The sequence below is a fragment of the Pan troglodytes genome, chromosome 1 (assembly GCF_028858775.2).
Source record: "Pan troglodytes isolate AG18354 chromosome 1, NHGRI_mPanTro3-v2.0_pri, whole genome shotgun sequence".
Classification (NCBI taxonomy): domain Eukaryota; kingdom Metazoa; phylum Chordata; class Mammalia; order Primates; family Hominidae; genus Pan; species Pan troglodytes.
This window is the reverse complement of record NC_072398.2, coordinates 90,542,469-90,561,365: the sequence shown is the minus strand read 5'-3', so window position 1 is coordinate 90,561,365 and position 18,897 is coordinate 90,542,469. Positions and strand designations below refer to the sequence as shown.

General features: G+C 38.6%; 1 protein-coding gene across 2 annotated transcripts in view; it reads right to left on the bottom strand.

Annotated features, from left to right (window-relative positions):
* The window catches only part of SPTA1 (spectrin alpha, erythrocytic 1), a 75,473-nt gene that overhangs the window by 30,193 nt on the left and 26,383 nt on the right, over nt 1–18,897 (bottom strand). For both annotated transcript variants that reach the window (XM_009435126.5, XM_016929916.4), the window contains 15 exons: nt 16,361–16,578; nt 15,448–15,540; nt 13,508–13,645; nt 12,170–12,321; nt 11,363–11,549; nt 10,252–10,353; nt 8,742–8,833; nt 7,392–7,536; nt 6,422–6,603; nt 4,384–4,483; nt 4,078–4,275; nt 3,143–3,286; nt 2,213–2,316; nt 1,705–1,867; nt 1,302–1,433 (listed from right to left, as the gene is read on the bottom strand). In XM_009435126.5, coding sequence (XP_009433401.4) covers nt 1,302–1,433; nt 1,705–1,867; nt 2,213–2,316; nt 3,143–3,286; nt 4,078–4,275; nt 4,384–4,483; nt 6,422–6,603; nt 7,392–7,536; nt 8,742–8,833; nt 10,252–10,353; nt 11,363–11,549; nt 12,170–12,321; nt 13,508–13,645; nt 15,448–15,540; nt 16,361–16,578 — 2,150 coding nt within the window. The remainder of the gene's footprint in view (nt 1–1,301; nt 1,434–1,704; nt 1,868–2,212; nt 2,317–3,142; nt 3,287–4,077; nt 4,276–4,383; nt 4,484–6,421; nt 6,604–7,391; nt 7,537–8,741; nt 8,834–10,251; nt 10,354–11,362; nt 11,550–12,169; nt 12,322–13,507; nt 13,646–15,447; nt 15,541–16,360; nt 16,579–18,897) is intronic.

Below are 18,897 nucleotides of genomic sequence, written 5' to 3'. Positions count from 1 at the left end.
CTGAAACTGGATCCTTTCCTTAAACCTTATACAAAAATTAATTCAAGATGGATTAAAGACTTAAACGTTAGACCTAAAACCATAAAAACCCTAGAAGAAAACCTAGGCAATACCATTCAGGACACAGGCATGGGCAAGGACTTCATGTCTAAAACACAAAAAGCAATGGCAACAAAAGCCAAAATTGACAAATGGGATCTAATTAAACTAAAGAGCTTCTGCACAGCAAAAGAAACTACCATCAGAGTGAAGAGGCAACCTACAGAATGGGAGAAAATTTTTGCAATCCACTCATCTGACAAAGGGCTAATATCCAGAATCTACAAAGAACTCAAACAAATTTACAAGAAAAAAACAAACAACCCCATCAACAAGTAGGCGAAGGATATGAATAGACACTTCTCAAAAGAAGACCTTTATGCAGCCAAAAGACACATGAAAAAATGCTCATCATCACTGGCCATCAGAGAAATGCAAATCAAAACCACAATGAGATACCATCTCACACCAGTTAGAATGGAAATCATTAAAAAGTCAGGAAACAACAGGTGCTGGAGAGGATGTGGAGAAATAGGAACACTTTTACACTGCTGGTGGGACTGTAAACTGGTTCAACCATTGTGGAAGACAGTGTGGCAATTCCTCAGGGATCCAGAACTAGAAATACCATTTGACCCAGCCTTCCCATTTCTGGGTATATACCCAAAGGATTATAAATCATGCTGCTATAAAGACACATGCACACATATGTTTATTGCGGCACTATTCACAATAGCAAAGATTTGGAACCAACCCAAATGTCCAACAATGATAGACTGGATTAAGAAAACGTGCCACATATACACCATGGAATACTATACAGCCATAAAAAAGGATGAGTTCATGTCCTTTGTAGGGACATGGATGAAGCTGGAAACCATCATTCTCAGCAAAGTATCACAAGGACAAAAAACCAAACACTGCATGCTTTCACTCATAGGTGGTAATTGAACAATGAGAACACATGGACACAGGAATAGGAACATCACACACCAGGGACTGTTGTGGGGTGGGGGGAGGAGGGAGGGATAGCATTAGGAGATATACCTAATGCTAAATGACAAGTTAATGGGTGCAGCACACCAACATGGCACATGTATACATATGTAACAAACCTGCACATTGTACACATGTACCCTAAAACTTAAAGTATAATAATAATAAAATTTAAAAAATAAAATACAATAAATTAAAAAAAAAAGAAAGAGTAAATGATTCCTCTTCATGTGACTTTGTAGCCCAAAACTCATCCTGAGCTTTACCTTCATGGCCTCTTCATTGCCATCACAAGCGCTACGCTCAATCAGGGAGTTCCCCAGGTTGATGACGTCATGCACCTGCTTAGATCGGCCATCGACTTCATTTGCAAAGGTCTGGTGTTTCAGGTATTTCCTCTGAAGGGAAAATGAAACAGAAATTATATTATCTTTTTATTTATGGTGACAAGATAAGGTAAATTGTATTTAAAAGGAAGGGCTAATATTTCTATCATAACTGAGGTGACGGTGACTTCTGAAGAACCTGCTCCACATCAGACTCTGAAGTCTCTGAGAGCAGGCATGGTAGCCTCAACAGTCAGAAAGTGTTAAAGTATCAAGGTTGATGACTATCCAACCAACAAGCTCGGAATGGTGAAATTTTCCAAGATTCCTATTTTGAACTTGCCTGAATGTTAGTGGGGTCTTTGTAGGATTCATCACAGGCTGTGGGCAGCATCTCACTGATCCATTCTTCCAGCTCCTCAAGGTTTTGGTAGAATTGTTTTAGGTCGGCATAGTCTCCAAGCTTTGTCCGCTCATCAATCAGTTGTGCTTTGAGAGCCTTCCACCTAGAGGATGGAGCCAGATCACTCTATGCCCTCCTCCACCCTTCCCATGCTCTGATGCCATATCCATAAATCTTCCCATTTGCCAACATGCCTCTTTTCTTCTCACATAGTCTTATTATTTTCATTATAAAATGCAGTGCTAAAGCCAGTTAATTTCTAAGGTATCTTTCATCTTTCATGTCTTTCCTTCTATAAATCTAAGTCAGAAAGTCTGCATAGGTGTCAAGATAGTTTTAGTCACCTAGAAATGACAGGAAGTCAGAGTATTCCCCCCTCTCAATGCTAGCAAAGAGGTCAGTTTGCTACATCTTCCTGTAGCACATAAAACAATCACTCAGGCCTGACCTGTCTAGTACACGTTGCAGCCGAGTAGCAATCTCTTCTTTGGCATAGTGTTCATCAGCAATGAGGCTCTCAGCAAAATGTTCTAGGTCAGTGATCTTCCCTTCCTAAATAAAGGAAAAGGAAAGAGCCCAGATGCCTGGAGATTAGGCCCTTGGTGCAATCCCAGACTCCCTCCTAGAAAAGAATGAAGGTATCCTTTGTGGATTCAGAAGATATACTCAGGGTCAAACAATATATGCCTTACAGGGAGGTAGGTTTCAACTTAATAGGAGGAGAAACATCTAATAATGGGTACTTGTGTGGTACAGAGTTCCCTAAAGAACAGACACTTCTCATGACCATTGTAGAGGGTGAATCCTGTATTGAGTGAGATGATGAAATGACTATTTCGTCAATCCTAAAAGTCAGAGTTTAGAATGCTGGATTTAAAGTAAGAGAGTCCGCTTGCTGCCTGTGACTTGGGTGAAAGAATGTCAAGTGTCAGGCTGCCCTGCCTGCCTCAGTTTTTCTGTAAGAAGCAAACAAGAATCAGGGCTGGGCACGGTGGCTCACTCCTATAATCTCAGCACTTTGGGAGGGCGAGGTAGGTAGATCACTTGAGGTCAGGAGTTCGAGACCAGCCTGGCTAACATGGTGAAACCCTGTTTCTGCTAAAAGTACAAAAATTAGCTGGGCATGGTGGTGGGTGTCTGTAATCCCAGCTACTCAGGAGGCTGAGGTAGGAGAATCACTTGAGCCCGGGAGGCAGAGGTTGCAGTCAGCCAAGATCATACCACTGCACTCCAGCCTGGGTGACAGAATGAGACTCCATCTCAAAAAAAAAAAAAGTAAATCAAAATGTTTATAAATTATAAAACCAGACAAATGTGTAGGATTTCTGTTATTATTACTATGGATTATTATTTTAATTCCATTACTAGTCATTATTACCTGGGCAGTGATTGCTTTGTCCAAATCTTCCCGTTTCTTCATCAAGGCCTCCAGACTGTCTAAGGAACCTTTGTCATCTGACCTCAGGGAATTCTCACGTGCCACCATCCAGCTCTCAACTTGATCACAGTTCCCCTGGAACATCTATGAGGAATTAAATGAGAGGGGTATGGTATAGTCCAGGTGGTGTGGAGGAAATGATGCTACACCTCTTTCATGATAGTGACACAAAGGGTTTTGCAAGGAGTACTTACCATCTTCCAAGAAACACTCATGTGACAAATCTTAGCTGTACTGGAACATTTCCTCTTTTCCAAACATACACTTTATGTTTCTGTATATGCTACCTCCAATTCCTGGGGTGCTATTTCCTACTTCTTAAACCTTGTTAATACTGGCTGGTCATTTCCTTAAGACTTTGTGAAACGTTATCCTTCAGGGTAGGCTGTGACACAACCACTTACTTCCCCCAAAAGCTTTAATCACTTCTTGTTTTTTAGCCTCAAAGCACTCGTACATTTTGGTTTATTAATAATCATCTCACTGTACTAGTAAAATTTATCTATATGTCTAATTTCACTATTTAAGAAATGGGAAACTATCTTACTAATCTTTGTGGCACTCCGAGCCTCCACAGAGTAGAGTCTCAACAAAAATCAGCCAATCAATTCCTCAGTCAATCAACAAATGATAATCAACCCACCTCATGCTCAGGACAGATCACCATCTTGTTTGGCTCTTCTAACAGGAAAGAGCAGAGAATATGACAATGATCCGTATACAAAGCATAGTACAATGCTAGGTAATTAAGAGATGAGCTCCCTTTGTGTTTATAATGTGGAAAGTCTAGTGAACGGAGCCTGTAATGACCATATGAAATTGCATAGGAGAAACAGACTACTGAACCTGCTTAACAATTGGGAAATTTGCTGTACCTGCAACTCCAGGCACTGGTCTAGGATCTTCTTGCGTTGTTCCCAAGCCTTCTCCAAATCATCTCTCTCTAGCTTGACAGCTTGAAGCTTTTTTTCAATTTCAGGGCTAGCATGGTGCCCACTGTCGATAAGTTCTGCACTGAAGTCCTCTAAGGCCTGGAAGGTGGGAGCCTTTGCCTCCATGTCAGCATGGTGCTCCTGTGGGAAAAAGGGGGAAGAAATCAGTGAGGCCAACTCCATTGGAAATTTTAAAATTAGTAGAGGTTTCAGGTCAAGTGATCAGTGGCTGTGACTTTGTAGTTTTACCTGATGTCTCTCCAGCAAGATCTCTATGCCAGTTAAGTCTTCGGCCAGCTCCTGTGATGATACCATGCCACCAATGTTACTGATCCAGTTCTGCAGATCCCTAGATAAACAGACACATTGGAATTGACAAGAAAACCTTGCAACTTGCTACAGTGCTGTTTGTCCTACAGTTTTCCATTCTCTAGAAAACATTTCCAGAATAACATTTTTTATCTGGCTTTATATGCTTTACAGATCTTACGTTTGCTGTTTTTATTATATCACCTAATGATAAAAATCCCTTGTATTTGAAAGCCTCTTCACTTTTATTATCTTTTTCAATTCTTGAAGTAATCCTGCAGAGATTCTGGGAATTTTTTGTTTTCATTATGGAGATAAAGAAGTCAGCTTAGAAAAGATAATTAATTTGCCAATGTGATATAACTAAAAGCAGACATCTTCAATAAAACCTAGACCTCTGGAATCCTGGACTGTTATATATTTCATTACTTCTCTTGGTTACTGTTCCTTTTAAGTGGTTTCTAGGGTTTGAAGATACATCTTATTACAGAGTCTCAAAGAAAACATGTCTTTCCTCTTACTTTTATTCTCAAGTGAATCTAGCACATATTTTGGCCAACATACATGTACACACACAGGCCTCCACACTGTTGATTAAATCAAGGTCTATTTCCCTACTCTTTCAGTAGTCAGGAAGTTAGACAAGCAAAACTAAGGTCTATCTTCTTAAAAGGCAAATTTTAACCATGCATTAACTTTAAAGCATATATGGTGGATAAATTAAGCATCTCATAAAGAATGTCATTACTCTTGTTTGCTCAATAGGAACCCTTAGCTCTAGGAAAGAGAGGTCTCTTCTTTTGTAAATTTATTTATTGAAGCAACTAAGTTTTATTGGGTGCTTACTAAGTACCAAACATTGTGAAAAAGGCATATCTGTGCCTTCTAGGAACTCATACTTTAGGTTAAGAATGGATAAAAACAAAACAAAACAAAACACAAACAAAAAACAGAGCATAGGCACTAACAGCAATTAAAAACAAAACTGAAAGCAAAAGTATCATATGGGGTAAAATAAGATATTAATGTTGCTCAGGGGTGGGAACACTACTCTGAAATACTGAGGAGTACAGCTTCATAAAGGGAAGGAAGCACCATTGGAATGGGTGTGGGTGCTATTTATTTAAACTGTGTCAAAAACTATAGCTTTCCAGTGCTGAACTGGGGAGGGGATTTCCAAGAGGAACTACAGTCATTTGCCAAAATTTGCCTCCTTTTTTCTTGAGAAGCATTGCATTGAGAGCTACGACTTCCTGGACCCTCAACTCTAATGCTCCTCTCAGCTGACTGATGCGATAGAGCCAAACGTGGGAACTGTTCCACAAAGTATATGTTTGAGAGGTGAATTTTGGATTGTGATAATGTCTAGACTTTAGTAAGATATTCACAGTTCTCTGGAATTTGGTCCCAATATTATTGTTAAGTTTATCTCTTACTACTTCTCCTTACCATCCCCTCCCCAAACATGTTCTTATGCTTATTCTTTTCTCATGATTATGTCTTTTTTTGCACAGTTCAGTCTACATGAATTGTTTTCTCTTCTGTTAAAAGTTTGACTGATAAGGTGTAATAAAATGTTACTTTATCTACAGTGCATCATCTATTCTACCCAACTCTGAATTCCCACTGCTGTTTGTCACAATGTGTGTTTTGGGCCTCATTATGTTCTACCATAGTTATTTGTATTCAACAGAATACTGAATACAGTAGAAGACTGAATACTACTGTCTCTTCAGTAGAACAAAAAAGCTTCTACATTATAGAAGCTTACTTAATTGGCCTACATGGCTTCATATTCTTTCAAACTTTGTATTTTATTGCTTCTAGTTTCAAACCTGAAATTTTTTATGCCTTGCAAGAGGTGAGACTTAAACGTAGTGATGCCCTCCAAAACCAGCAGTGAACAGCATCTGTACCCAGACTGCTCCCAGACAGTCTACTTAGAGGCCAGACACGGAAATTACCCACCCCACTCTACCTGGCCTTGCTGAGGAACAGGTAGAATTTCTGGGCCTCATTTAGGCTCTCCTTACGATCCTTTGTACGTCCCTGCAGGTCTTCCCAGGCCTCATTCAGCTCCATTTTCTGTCTCTGCAGGTCCTCAGTGGCATCTGGATGGGACTCACTGAGCCGCTCTGCTGTCTCCCCCAGTATGGTCACCTGGGGAGGTACAATAGCTCTGATAATCAGCCTAGAGACACACCTGAATCTTAGCAAAAGGAGAATCCTGAGTCCCAGTATTCAGCTCCTCAAATAGATATCAGTGATGTACAAGTATGTCATAATACTTTACAAAATAATATCAACCTTTTAGTCCACATAACTCCCTAAAGTAGTTACAATTGGCATTACCATACTTCTTTTTAAAAATAAGAGAGTTGTGGGGAAGAGTGGTTAAGTGACTCTGCTGGTTAGTGGCAACCTCAATTAGGAAACCCAAGGGTCTTGATTCTTCATGTGAGGAGCTTCTTTTTGCTCTGCATGATAATGCCAAGCCTCTGAGTATATCTGACAAGCTCCAGAGTACACTTTTGGGTTGAAACAGAGTTAAACAACTCATTCAATTCCTTGCTAAGAAAAACATGCACCATACTCAGATATTGGCCTGATCATCCTGGGTATGGACATTTGCTATTTCTCCTGGGCTACTGGCCTCCACCTAGCTGCCACAAGATCTGGTCACTTGTAACCCACCAAAGAGGCAAGGGGATATAGGGTGCTCACTCAGACAGCAGGAGTTTAACAAGTTTTTTCCCCATGTTAATGGTCATGGGGCATATCCTTTTCATGGTCTTGCCTTAGGGACAGTGTACAAGAATAAATATGGCACAGGACAGAGAGAAATATAAGAATAAAAGACTGAAAAAGAGAACCAAAGAAGAGGGCATTGGTACACGGCTAAATATAAAGTGGAAAGTGTTGGAAAAGCTTTGAAGGACTTGTCTCACCTTATCTCCCAGGGGTACGAGGTCCCTTTCAAAGCCCTCATGCCGTCGCTGAAGAGCCTGAACACTGAACAGATCTGAGCCAGGGTCTGCAGCACTGAGGGCCTGGCATTTCTTCTCAATCTGCTCCTTCGTGTCATCTGCTTCTCTGGTATACAAGACAGTAGAGAGTTCAAAAGTAAGGATATGTACCAGAGGCAGGCTAGTGGGGATCACAAGAAAGTTATCATCACTACCACTCACCACCCTCCCACCCACCCCCCAACCCCAACCAATTATCATCATTGTTTTTTATGTGCTAGAAACTTAGGCTCATTTAATCTTCACAACTCCAAGAAGCATAGTTACTATTACTATTCCCATTAAATAGATCAGAAAACTGAGGACTAAAGAGGATAAGTATTTTCTTAAGATTATACCACTGCTGAATGGTGGAGCCTAAGCTTGAACCAGGCCATCTGACAGCAGTTACATGCTTAACCATCATATTTCCATAGCTTTCTATCTTAAGCATTCTACACACACAGACCTGTCTGAGTCTGTTTTTCCTTCCCTGCATCATCAAAAATACATTCATACACAATGAAGGTGTTTGGTTTCTGTTTTGTTTGTTTACTTTTTTGTATGTGTCTTTGTGTTTCTTAGTTTGAAAATCAAACAAGAAAAATGTTGAATGAGCTGATAGTCAATGTGATGTCTGTTGCCCTCTACTGTCAGCAGCTTCTAGTTCAGAAATGTAATTACTTAAACCTCCTGTTTCAACGTCAAGTTTCTTTCTTTCTGTTTTGATTTTAAAGATAAGGGTCTCACTCTGTTGCAATAGGCTGGAGTGCAATGGCGTGATCAAGGCTCACTGTAGCCTCAGCCTCCTGGCTCAAGTGATCCTCCCAGCTCAACCTCCCAAGTAGTTGGGACCATAGGCCTGTGCCACCATACTGGGCTAATTTTTCATTTTTTATTTTTTTGTGGAGACAATGTCTTGCTTTGTTGCCCAGGTTGGTCTACAACTCTCGGCCTAAAGCAATCCTTCTGCCTCGGCCACCAAAAGTGCTGGGATTACAGCTGTGAGCCACTGCCCTCAGCCTAAGTTTTATTCATTTTCATGGAAACATATATAGACTACTAATTATGTTCCAAGGCCCAAGCCTAGGCTTTAGAAAATTGAAGCTAGTTGTCTGGGAGTATCCTGCTTGTGAAGTGAGAATTATACTACTAAAAAACCTAATTTTCTATTGGCACATTGTCTCCATCTCAGGAAAAAAGATTATACTATCGTTCCACCATAGTAATAGACTTAGAAGTTTAGTGAGTGGGTTTTAAAGCAGCACTGCTTTTCAGAGTTATAATTATTACCTGTGAAACACTTCAACAGCATGGGCACTGCCCAGCAGCTGCCGCTGTTCATCTGCAAGCCTCTGCAAAGAACCCCAGCGGGCATTCAATTCCTAAAAGAGGCAAAAACATCAGACTTGAGACAGAGAACTAACTCACATGGCTCAGTGGCGTCTGAAGACCAGACAAGATTTAAACCATAGTTGTTTTTACGTTATTTTCTTCAGAAATTGCATAGCTTTGCTTCTTTCTTGGACAGCTTGAGCTTGGGCCTCATTTTTGCCAGTGCAGCAGAGAAAGTGATTTCTTCCCAAACTGATGCTAAAGGGTGAAACCATCAACTCTGGAGCAGTAAATAAGTGCTTGCTATTACAAAGACTGCACTGTAAACTCCAAAAAATGAGTGGAAAGTGTTGCCTTGGTAGTTAGAAGTGATCACATTTCTCTAAGACAAACAATCCTGTATTCTGAATTGAATAAACCAGGTAGCCTTTTAAAGGCCTACTTTCTACAGAGGGTAAGTACATTGTTCCCCTTCGTATTTCTTCACCTTCTTATCCCATAACAACCACTACAAAAACAGGCAGAAAACTCATCCTCACTGACTATGGCATTCCAGAGAACTAGACTGAACATTTACTAATGTTCATTAGATCTTTTATGGAATCATAGATCCAGATCTGAATCAGGTCAAAAATGACCTCTCCTCTATCTCTACTGACCTATATTCTCCTTCTTCAGCACGTTGATCAGAACCTGTGTCTTCCAGTAAACTTTCTTGATCAACCTCTTCCCACTATCACAGCTTCTTTATCTGCATTGTCTTTGCATTCATGTAATTGAGAATTTCTTGTGTGTGTGACAGTGAAAGAGAGGTGAGTACGTGTTGTAATTTAAGAATTTTAGGTCAGTTCAAATGTATATATTCTAAAATTGCAATTCAAATTCAATTATATTATTGGGTGGACATGTAAGGAAAAACTTTACATTTAATTTGGTGTAGCCTGGTACAGAAGATTAAGAGGAGGTTTGGATATTGTAATTTGGATATTGTGCTATCCAATATTTGCTTTCAGATATAGAAACTGAGGTTTTTAGAAATGGAGAGACTTGTCTGAGGACACACAGTCAGACAAGAATACAGCTATGACGTAAATCTAATTTACCTAATGTCCAGTGTAATATTATCTAAACCTCCTAATCCTGCCTTTTAAAGCTACATCTTAATTTCTGCTACCAATACTTTTGTCTCCTTTCCCACCCCATCCATGAAATGACATATGTGAGGGCATGGAGGACACTCAATATATGTTAACAAATGTGCCTGCTTTAATTAAGTTAATTTAGACAACAAAAATATGGCGACTATTTGGGCTATTGTCTTTGGCCTTTCCTGTAGCTAATTCCATACTGCTGTTACCTTCTGCATGTTCTAGTGGATCTGCAGAATATAAAGTTCCATGTTGAAGTGAAATGAGGGCTCCCAAAGCCCAACCTGGTAGTGAGGAGTAATGGAGGGGGCATTAGTTACCTGCCGGATTTGAGCTCCTTCTGGTGTTAGAAGTCCTTCAAACAGTAGATCATCAGCTACCTTGTTGATATCCCTTAGCCGAGGCTCATTGGTATTCAAATCCTGAATGGGAAAATTCATCCAAAGAAGTGTAAATTCATCCAAAGCAGTGTAAATCCCCTCATCAAGAATCTACCATACTTACCTGTCCATCTCTGCCCCTACATCACCGTAATACACACTAAGCTCCTCTCCTCCAATCCACCACTGAGAAGAGTATCCTTAAAGATCTTGACACCTAGTGGCTGTCCAAAACTTGTCAAGATAACTATCATTTATCTGCAGTATGAAGCATAGCCATTTTTCTAGATTTCTTAAAATCTCCTCTGGATTAAATCATACCATTAGAGGGATTGATACCTGAGCTGTGTGACATCCTTTTCTACCAGTACAAACTCCAGCTTTAAAGATTTCTTTAATTGAGTTATTATCTGCCTATATTATGAGATATTGTAAGAAACAGCTCTAGGGAGTGCTCTCTCTCTCTCTCTCTCTCTCTCTGTGTGTGTGTGTGTGTGTGTGTATGTGTTAAATCCCATGTGGAAGATATCAAAAGAAAAAGAAAGAAAAGAAGGAATGTACACTCACTGCTAGTTAAGATAATGGAAAAAAATCTAAGGGAAGAAAGAATGTTGAAAGGGTTTTAGGTAGGCAAAAAATTAGAAATTGTTTGTCAAGTCAGGTTCTTCCTTCTTCCACCCCAAACTCTGCCCCATAATTAAACTTTACACATGGTACAACAATACCTTATCCCAACCTGGGCACTGGAAACAAAGTATAGTATAGGGCAAGTTGTGAAGAATTCAGGAAGACCAGCACTCCGGGGAGGATTTTGGAGTGGCAGGCACTGAAGGCTGCAGTTAGGGTAACTAGTTTTTTCTGCATTTCCCTTCCAATTATTAGCAACTACAATACCTAGAGGGAGATCTCAGCCACAGAGTTGCCAATAGCTTTGGGGAGAATATTTAACAAGTGTGAAATAAATTAGAAGATCATGTAGGATATGCTGAGGGATAAAAGGAAACAATGGCAACCTTCAAAAAGGTGTCTGGAGAAGGTTCCTCTTTCTCACCTTTTGGAACTCATCAAACTTTTTCTGCAGCTCCCAAACATCATCTAGTTCCACTCCAGTGTTTTCTGCCTTTTTCTCTTGAATCCATTCCAGCATGTCTCCTGCCTCATAGGCCAATAAAAATTCATTATAACGTTGCAATAGACGACGCCTGCGTTCTTCTGCCCGATCCAAGAGGGAGCGGTATCTGGATGGAGAATTGGGAAAAGTGGAATAAAAGAAGGAGAAAATACAGAAGAGTAGAGGCTGAGTGACAAACATAGAGAAAGAAGGAACGAAAATGAAAGGGGAAACAAATCAAAAGCAAAAGAACAGTAGAAGAGAGGAGGAAATAAACATAGAAGGAAAACAGCCTTGGGGGCAAAAAGATAAACACATAGGATTGCATTTAAAAATAGTAAAAATGCCAGTGACCCAATAGTTTGACTGGCAACATTCCTTTCCCATTTCATAAAAGTGACAATTTTACATGGTAACTGACAATTGGATATGAAAAGCCTGGCATAGTAAACAAAGTTCATATAGATGTCAGGAGACTTTAATAACCTTGAAAGAATGTGGGGCAGGGAATCAGAAGAGCTCTGTGAAGTGTCTGACCTCAGGAAATTGATGGAATGATTCTGGGGTTGCCTTTCCTCAAAAAGAAACCGAAACATTTAAAAGATTCTAGGTTTACTTTCAATTCTTAAAATCTTCAAATTTTCTGTGGCATCTCAAATCTAACAGATGCAGGGTCATGAGAAGAAATGCCTTTGGCCAAAAATGTCTGGCCAAATACTGTTCAGTTCTCCAGGCTCCAGAACTTACTGGTTCTCAATCTGCTCCTGGCGCTGGGTGATGTTGCCTGGCTCTTCTCGTCGCCGCTGTGGGAGCATCGGGAACTCATCGTGGGCCAGTCTTCTGACATAGACAGCTGGGACAATGCCCTGATGATCAGCAGCTTCCACCTTCCACCAGTCCTGAAGGGAGAGCAGATCCCCACTCCTTCATTAATTCTTGGAAAAGCAACAAACGGGAGAGACTTCAACACTAAGTCTCTTGGCCCAGGCACAGGTTAATGGCAAAGATAAGCTAACCATGTCTAATGAGTGGCACATAATTTTCATATATGACCAAGAAATGAAATGAAGAATTGCATAGACAAGCCCCTGAAATCAAGTAATCTGATACTTAATGTTAGACCCTTAACTTTGGAGAGATTTTCAAACACCCAAGACAGCTCTTTTAATGATGGGGCACTTTGTTCATGAGGAATTTACAAAAAACACATGGAGCCAGGCTCTAGCTGGATTTCTTGGCAGTGGAGCGTCTGTGTAAGAGGATATTGCACAAAAATGTATTCTCTTCTATTCTTCTTGCAGAGGTCTGAAAAATGTGAATTGCTCTGACATTCATATACCTGAGTGTTATTTTATTTTTTATTTTTGAACTGTTGCCACATCTACCAAAACTCTGAGGTTAACTTCCTCAAAAAATAATGAAGAGGCCTAGACAAAGAAAAAATGGACTGGCACACATTATTTGATAATGAAACATCTGCCGCTCCAAACATTTACTTGTCTTTGGAATAACTATAGCCCAAACTATTTTCTTTTCTTCTTAAGAATTTTTGTAGATTAATTAGGTATCAGAGTATAAAAAATTACTTCAGTTTTTATGAAAAATATATTTAACAATCTCAACCAATATTTTATCACTGTTCTCCCAGGCACAAGATCTAAAGAAAATCAAGTTGACAAAAGACTCATCTTTTAGTAGGCTCCTTCTAACCCCAGACATTGTTATTTTATCACTAGAAATACTGGCACAGAAGAGGAACAAGCAAAGAGGAAGAAAGAAAGAGATAGCTTAGCCCTTTAAATATATTATAGAATTTCCACTCATACTTTCTATATCTTTGGGCTAATTATATAACTTCAATTCTTTGTGACTTTAACTGCAACATTGGGATTATAATTCCAAAAGATATGTGTAGGATCCTGCAAAATATCTACAGGAAAAATACTACTTAATCAGTTATAGTTATTCAAGAAATAAAATAATAAAATAAATGTTAGATGGTAAAAATATGAATATCTGGCAGGATTGGGAGAGATGGTTCTGAAAGAGCCACTTTTTGATGGAAAGATTAGAAGGAAAAGTCACCTTATTGATGGAACTGAGCAGCGTTAAGACATCACCTTTCTTCATGGTGACTTCTCGGGGGCTGCGGGCCTGGAAGTCATATAAAGCCATGACCCTTTGTTCTCCAGCAGCTCCCTCCACTGGTGCAGCCTGTTGTTGCTGAATAAAAACAGGAAGCAGGTGTCAGTCACGCACTGGAAATATCTCCCTGTACAGCTTACCAGGGGTGAGTAGTCCTTTAGGCTTCCCAGGAGAAAAGAGCCTCTGGCTGGAACCTCTTACGTGGCTGCAGAGATTAAAGTATGTGGTCTTCAGAGAGACTGCTCCATTCTGACACTTATCGGGGACAGGCAGGTTGGGAACTATAAACCCAAAGCAAGGAAGCAAATACATAATTTGTCAGAAACGTATTAAATGCTCTAAGCCATCAGTTCTTAAAATGGGAGGAGTACATTTTAAGAAGTGTACTCCCTTAAGAAGGTGCAAAAGGATTATACACATCAACATTTCAAAAAATTGTTTGAGAAAGTGAAAAGACCCACTCTCTGTCATCGCCTTTCCCTGTACCTCCAGTGATAATTCTTCCCACTCCTTCTGGCCTTTAAGTTACTATGTCAGGAGCTCCGGACCTTCTATTTGAGATATGAGTGATCAATAGCACAGGAAAGGCCACAGAATTTTAAAAACTGAGAACATTAACAATATCTTGTGTCTCAGTTTAGTAAGCAGCCTGCATTCTAAGGTAGAATTTTCTCTGATTTTTACTTTCTGCCAATTTCATGTCTCTGAGAAATCAAGCAAAACATAACCCCTCTTCCTAAGGAATGACCCACCCCTTCCTCAGGTTGGAGTTGAATATGCACCTCCACCGACAGAGCCCTCTAATTTCATCTCCTTTAGGTAACATGTTTCCTCATACCACACAATATATAAATCCTTCTGTTCTTGTTTAGGCACCCACTGTGCAGAGCCTGGTGAAGGCACAGTATAGGAGGTCTGTAAATATACACTGATTTGACAGACTGAGTCTAAGTCTTTTGTTTACTCTGAATGTGTGGATTAACAACCTCTCATTAGAAAGAATTCCTTGAAGGTAAGAAGTGTATCTCTTTTTTTCTACCACTACATACAGTAGACATTGTTATAACATTTATTTGATTCCAGTTCAATTAATCTTCATGACACCCAGTTTTGCCCTGTACCTGAGCCATTCTCATATTCTCAACCAATTGCATCTTCCATTCTCACATTCTTAACCAATTGCATTTTCCACAAAACTTGATTGTTTTGTGCCTCAGTGCATTTGCTCTCACGGTTTATTGACTAGAAAAACCCTTATCCTCTTTCTCTGCACAGTAAACTACCCATCTGTCTTTCCTTAATAATTCAGATCAGGTGGTTTCCCTTAGCTTACAAAATTTTTCCTATTTTCCAGTACTGTTATTTCAAGAGAACACAAGAGGCCTTTCTTTGAGACTCTTTGTCCTGTTTATACATCTATTATATGCACTTACTGTTAAACATCTGGCCTCCTAATAGACTGTAATTTTCCTGCAAATCAGGATTTTTTATTCATACTTACATATAGTAGACATTTAATAAGTTTTGGCATTAAAAATTAAGAAACAAAAGAAGGGAGTAAAGAAGAAAGATAAGAAGGAGAGATATAAATGAAGAAAAGTAAGAAAGAAAGAAGGGTAGAAATATAAAAGGAAGGAAAGAGGAAAGCCAAAAATACATCAATGAAGACATGATACCATTTATCAAAAACCTCTTTTGGACAAAGTCTCCTTTGGACTAAATTGTGGATGCTACAGTTCCTGCATACAAGGGTCATAGAACTTAGTGTTTTCTTTGTCATTGTTTTTGGGGTTGTAGAAAGTAAAAAATCAGCAATAAAGACAATTTCTTTTTCTTTGTGGTGGGAAGTGTGAATCTTGTCATCGCTAAGTTAGTCTTACCTGGCAGGCGTTTGCCTGATTCCGTAGAGCTTTCATACTGTCTCCAAATGAATTGAGATCTAATAGAAAGGCCTCATGCTTCTTTAGAAGAGCCTGCATTTATTGATGGAAGATCATCAGAATGAATATAGGAGGAACACTATTATTTCAACTACTATTATTTTGGGTTATGCTATTTGTCTTAAATCCTGGTAAAAGCTACTTTCCATCTATTATAAAGTTATTTTTAACCCTAAATTTGCAAGCATGAAGGAAATAGGAGTTAATAAATTATAATTTCAATATGTTTACTAAAATCAAAATTAATTCAAACTTGCAAAAGTATTTTTATCAACACAGATTATAGCTGAAAAGAGGATGCTGTTGATACTGTTACTTTATAGGATAAACATTAGTGTAACTTAAAATATGCATACCAATAATTTCTAGTGCCAGAGGTTTGTGAAATACTATACCAGCTTCCTATGGGACAATGTGCAAAACAAATACATGGATAAAAAGTGTGATTATAACCTTTGTGGTTCTTCTTGCCCCAACATATCTGTCCAATTTTATTTTAATCAAGTAATTAAGGTGTCTCTATCTTAAAACCATGATTAATTTATAAATGCTCGAGGTTACTCTGGAAAGTTTAGGATGGGATTATGACTATGACTCTGATCACACTTTTTTGATTTAGATAATCTCTAAAGAATATATGAATCTCCATGGGATGAGAAAAATGTAGCATATCTTTTGGGATTCCTGTCAACTCTGAGGGAGTCTCAGCAGATGAAGGCCAAAGGCGACCACTCTGGAAACCCCAAATAATCTGGCAGAATCTGGAGCTGTCCGACAAGCTAAGCAAACCCTAAATTGATAATTTGGTTGCCTTTGTTGAGGATTCACAATGTTAAACCCACCCCCACCTTACCCCAGCTGCTTCTTCATCAGCCCCATAGTTAGTATTATCTACAATAGGCTCCTTCTCTCTGATCCATGTTTCTGCTTCATGCAGGTCAGCCAGGTACTGCTGGAACTGGACATTGGCTTCAAGATTATTTTGTCGCCTAGCAGCTCGAGCACAGAGAGACTCCATATTCTGGTTCAAACTCTTGACCCTAGAGGCCACATCTTCTGCAGCAAAGTGTCCTATGGAGTAATTATAGAAAAGGTGAGTATGATCCTCATGAGTGTTTAACATGCTCTAATCCTTTTGGTACCTTGGAAAAGAGAAAGGAAGTGATAAAAATGGTATGTTATTTAGTCGACGTTATATTTTTCTTGAGTTACCTGGTAATTGAAATATCCTAAGTGAGATTAAGTAACAAAAGGTACTAATGGGAGATATGCATGTGGTGGTGAATGGGTTGGTATTGTTTGACAAATACAGACTTGAAAACAGAATACTAATGTGTGCGTGACTGAGAGTTCCAAAATCATGTCTTCTTTAGATGAAGCAGAAAAATCAGCTGATTTCCATTTCTTCCCATAAAGGAGTTATTACTATGAGAGTTGCTCTTCCACCCTGAACAACTAGAAAACAGGAAAAGCTGTAAGATAAAATGATTTTCAGATAATGGAGAGAGGACTGTGATCCCTGAGAGAAGGGAAATAAATGAGATATGTTCTATAATTGCCAAGCTTATGCCTCGGGAGGTTTCTGGGCTGTAGGCCTGGGGAGCTAACGCAGATAGAACCACCAGTCACACTGAATTGAGGACACAGAGATCAACATTTGGGAAAGACAAGAGAACTAGAACTTGTGAGGTTGAGTGTCAAAGAGAAGAGTGTTACAGAGAGATAGACCTTTTCAGAGAAGTTCCCTAGAGTATTTGTCTGACTACTCATATGCACACATGTATAAGGAAATCCTGGAGGGTGAGAAAAGAGTGACTTAAAAGCAGTGGACAAACAACTTCTAGGCCTCAATTAAGAATGAAAATAGTTAACATTCCACCCATCAAAGTGGAAAAATATTGTAATACATGAGATAGGGTCCTCAGAAGAGTAACATATCTCAATATTACTTTCATCTCTAAATCAGTCCCCGAATAAACCCTGCCCCAGGAGTACCATAACAAAACAGATCCAAGGAGCTCAACAATCACCAAGCTGAAGAAACAAGGAAAACTCCATCAAGTTATAGCATAATGAAATTGTTTAATACCAGTGATAAAGAGAAAAGCTTTAAAACAGTTAGAGGGGGAAAAAAAGACATATTACATACAGAGGAGCAAAGATCATGAAGACAGCAGACTTCTTATCAGAAGCTTGCAAAGTCAGAAGACAAGGCAGCACATCTTTAAAATACTGGAAGAAAGAAGTTGTCAACCGAGAATTTTATATGTAGTGAAAATATATTTCAAAAAGGAAGGTAGAATGAAGACCTTTAGATGAACAAAAGTCTAGAGAATTTATGGATAGAAGACCTGCAATATAAGGAATGTTAGATGAAGTTCTTCAAGCAGAAGAAAAATAATACAAATGAAAATATTAACCTAAAGAAAGAAATGAAGAATACTGGAAATGGGAACTATGAGGATGAATTTTTTTCTCATTTAATAATCTCATTCAAAACCGGTTGACTACCAAAGCAAAGATAATGACGTTGAATTATAGGGTTTATAACATGTAAAAATTTAAAATATGTGACACCAATAGCACAAGGGTGAAAACAAATGGAAGTATCAATTTAAGAATCTTATATTAAACATGAAATGCATAATATTATTTGAAATTAGACTATGATAGATTTAAAAATCTATATTTTAACTCCTGGAATAGTGGCTCTCAAATTTGTGCTTTTGGGATCCCTTTACAATTTTAAAAATTATTAAGAATGCAAAATATCTTTTGCTTATATAGTTAGACTGATTAATAGTTCCCATATAAGAAATCAAAACAAGAAGCTTTGAAAGAAAAGAATGTACAAGTATATACTCCATTAGACAGAACAGTGACATCATCACCCATCTCTAGGCTCTGGGAAACTCCATTCTATGCTTATAAAAGAATAAGTCTGTAAAAGAAAACAATAGTCTTAGCATTATTATGAAAATATTTTAACTTTGTGAATCCACTAGGAGTGTGTCAGAGACCCTAAAAGGACTCCAAATCACACTGGCAAAATCACTGTGCTATAATAAACATACACACACAAACACAAAACAGCAATTGTAGCTAATAGGCCAATTTGAAGATAAGATGGAATCACAATAAATACAAAATTGATCTAAAGGAGACGTAAAGTGATAGATAAAAAGAAAAAATATAGCAACTTGCCAGATTTAAAATAAACCATATTGATGATTGCACTAAGTGTAAATTGTCTAAATATCACAATTAAAAAAGAAAAATTACCAGATTGAATAGAATAAAAACAAGGCCTGACTATATGCTATTTATAAGAATCCCACTTTAAATATAAGAAACAGAGTGCAAGCAAAAAGATGGAGAAATATGCACTAT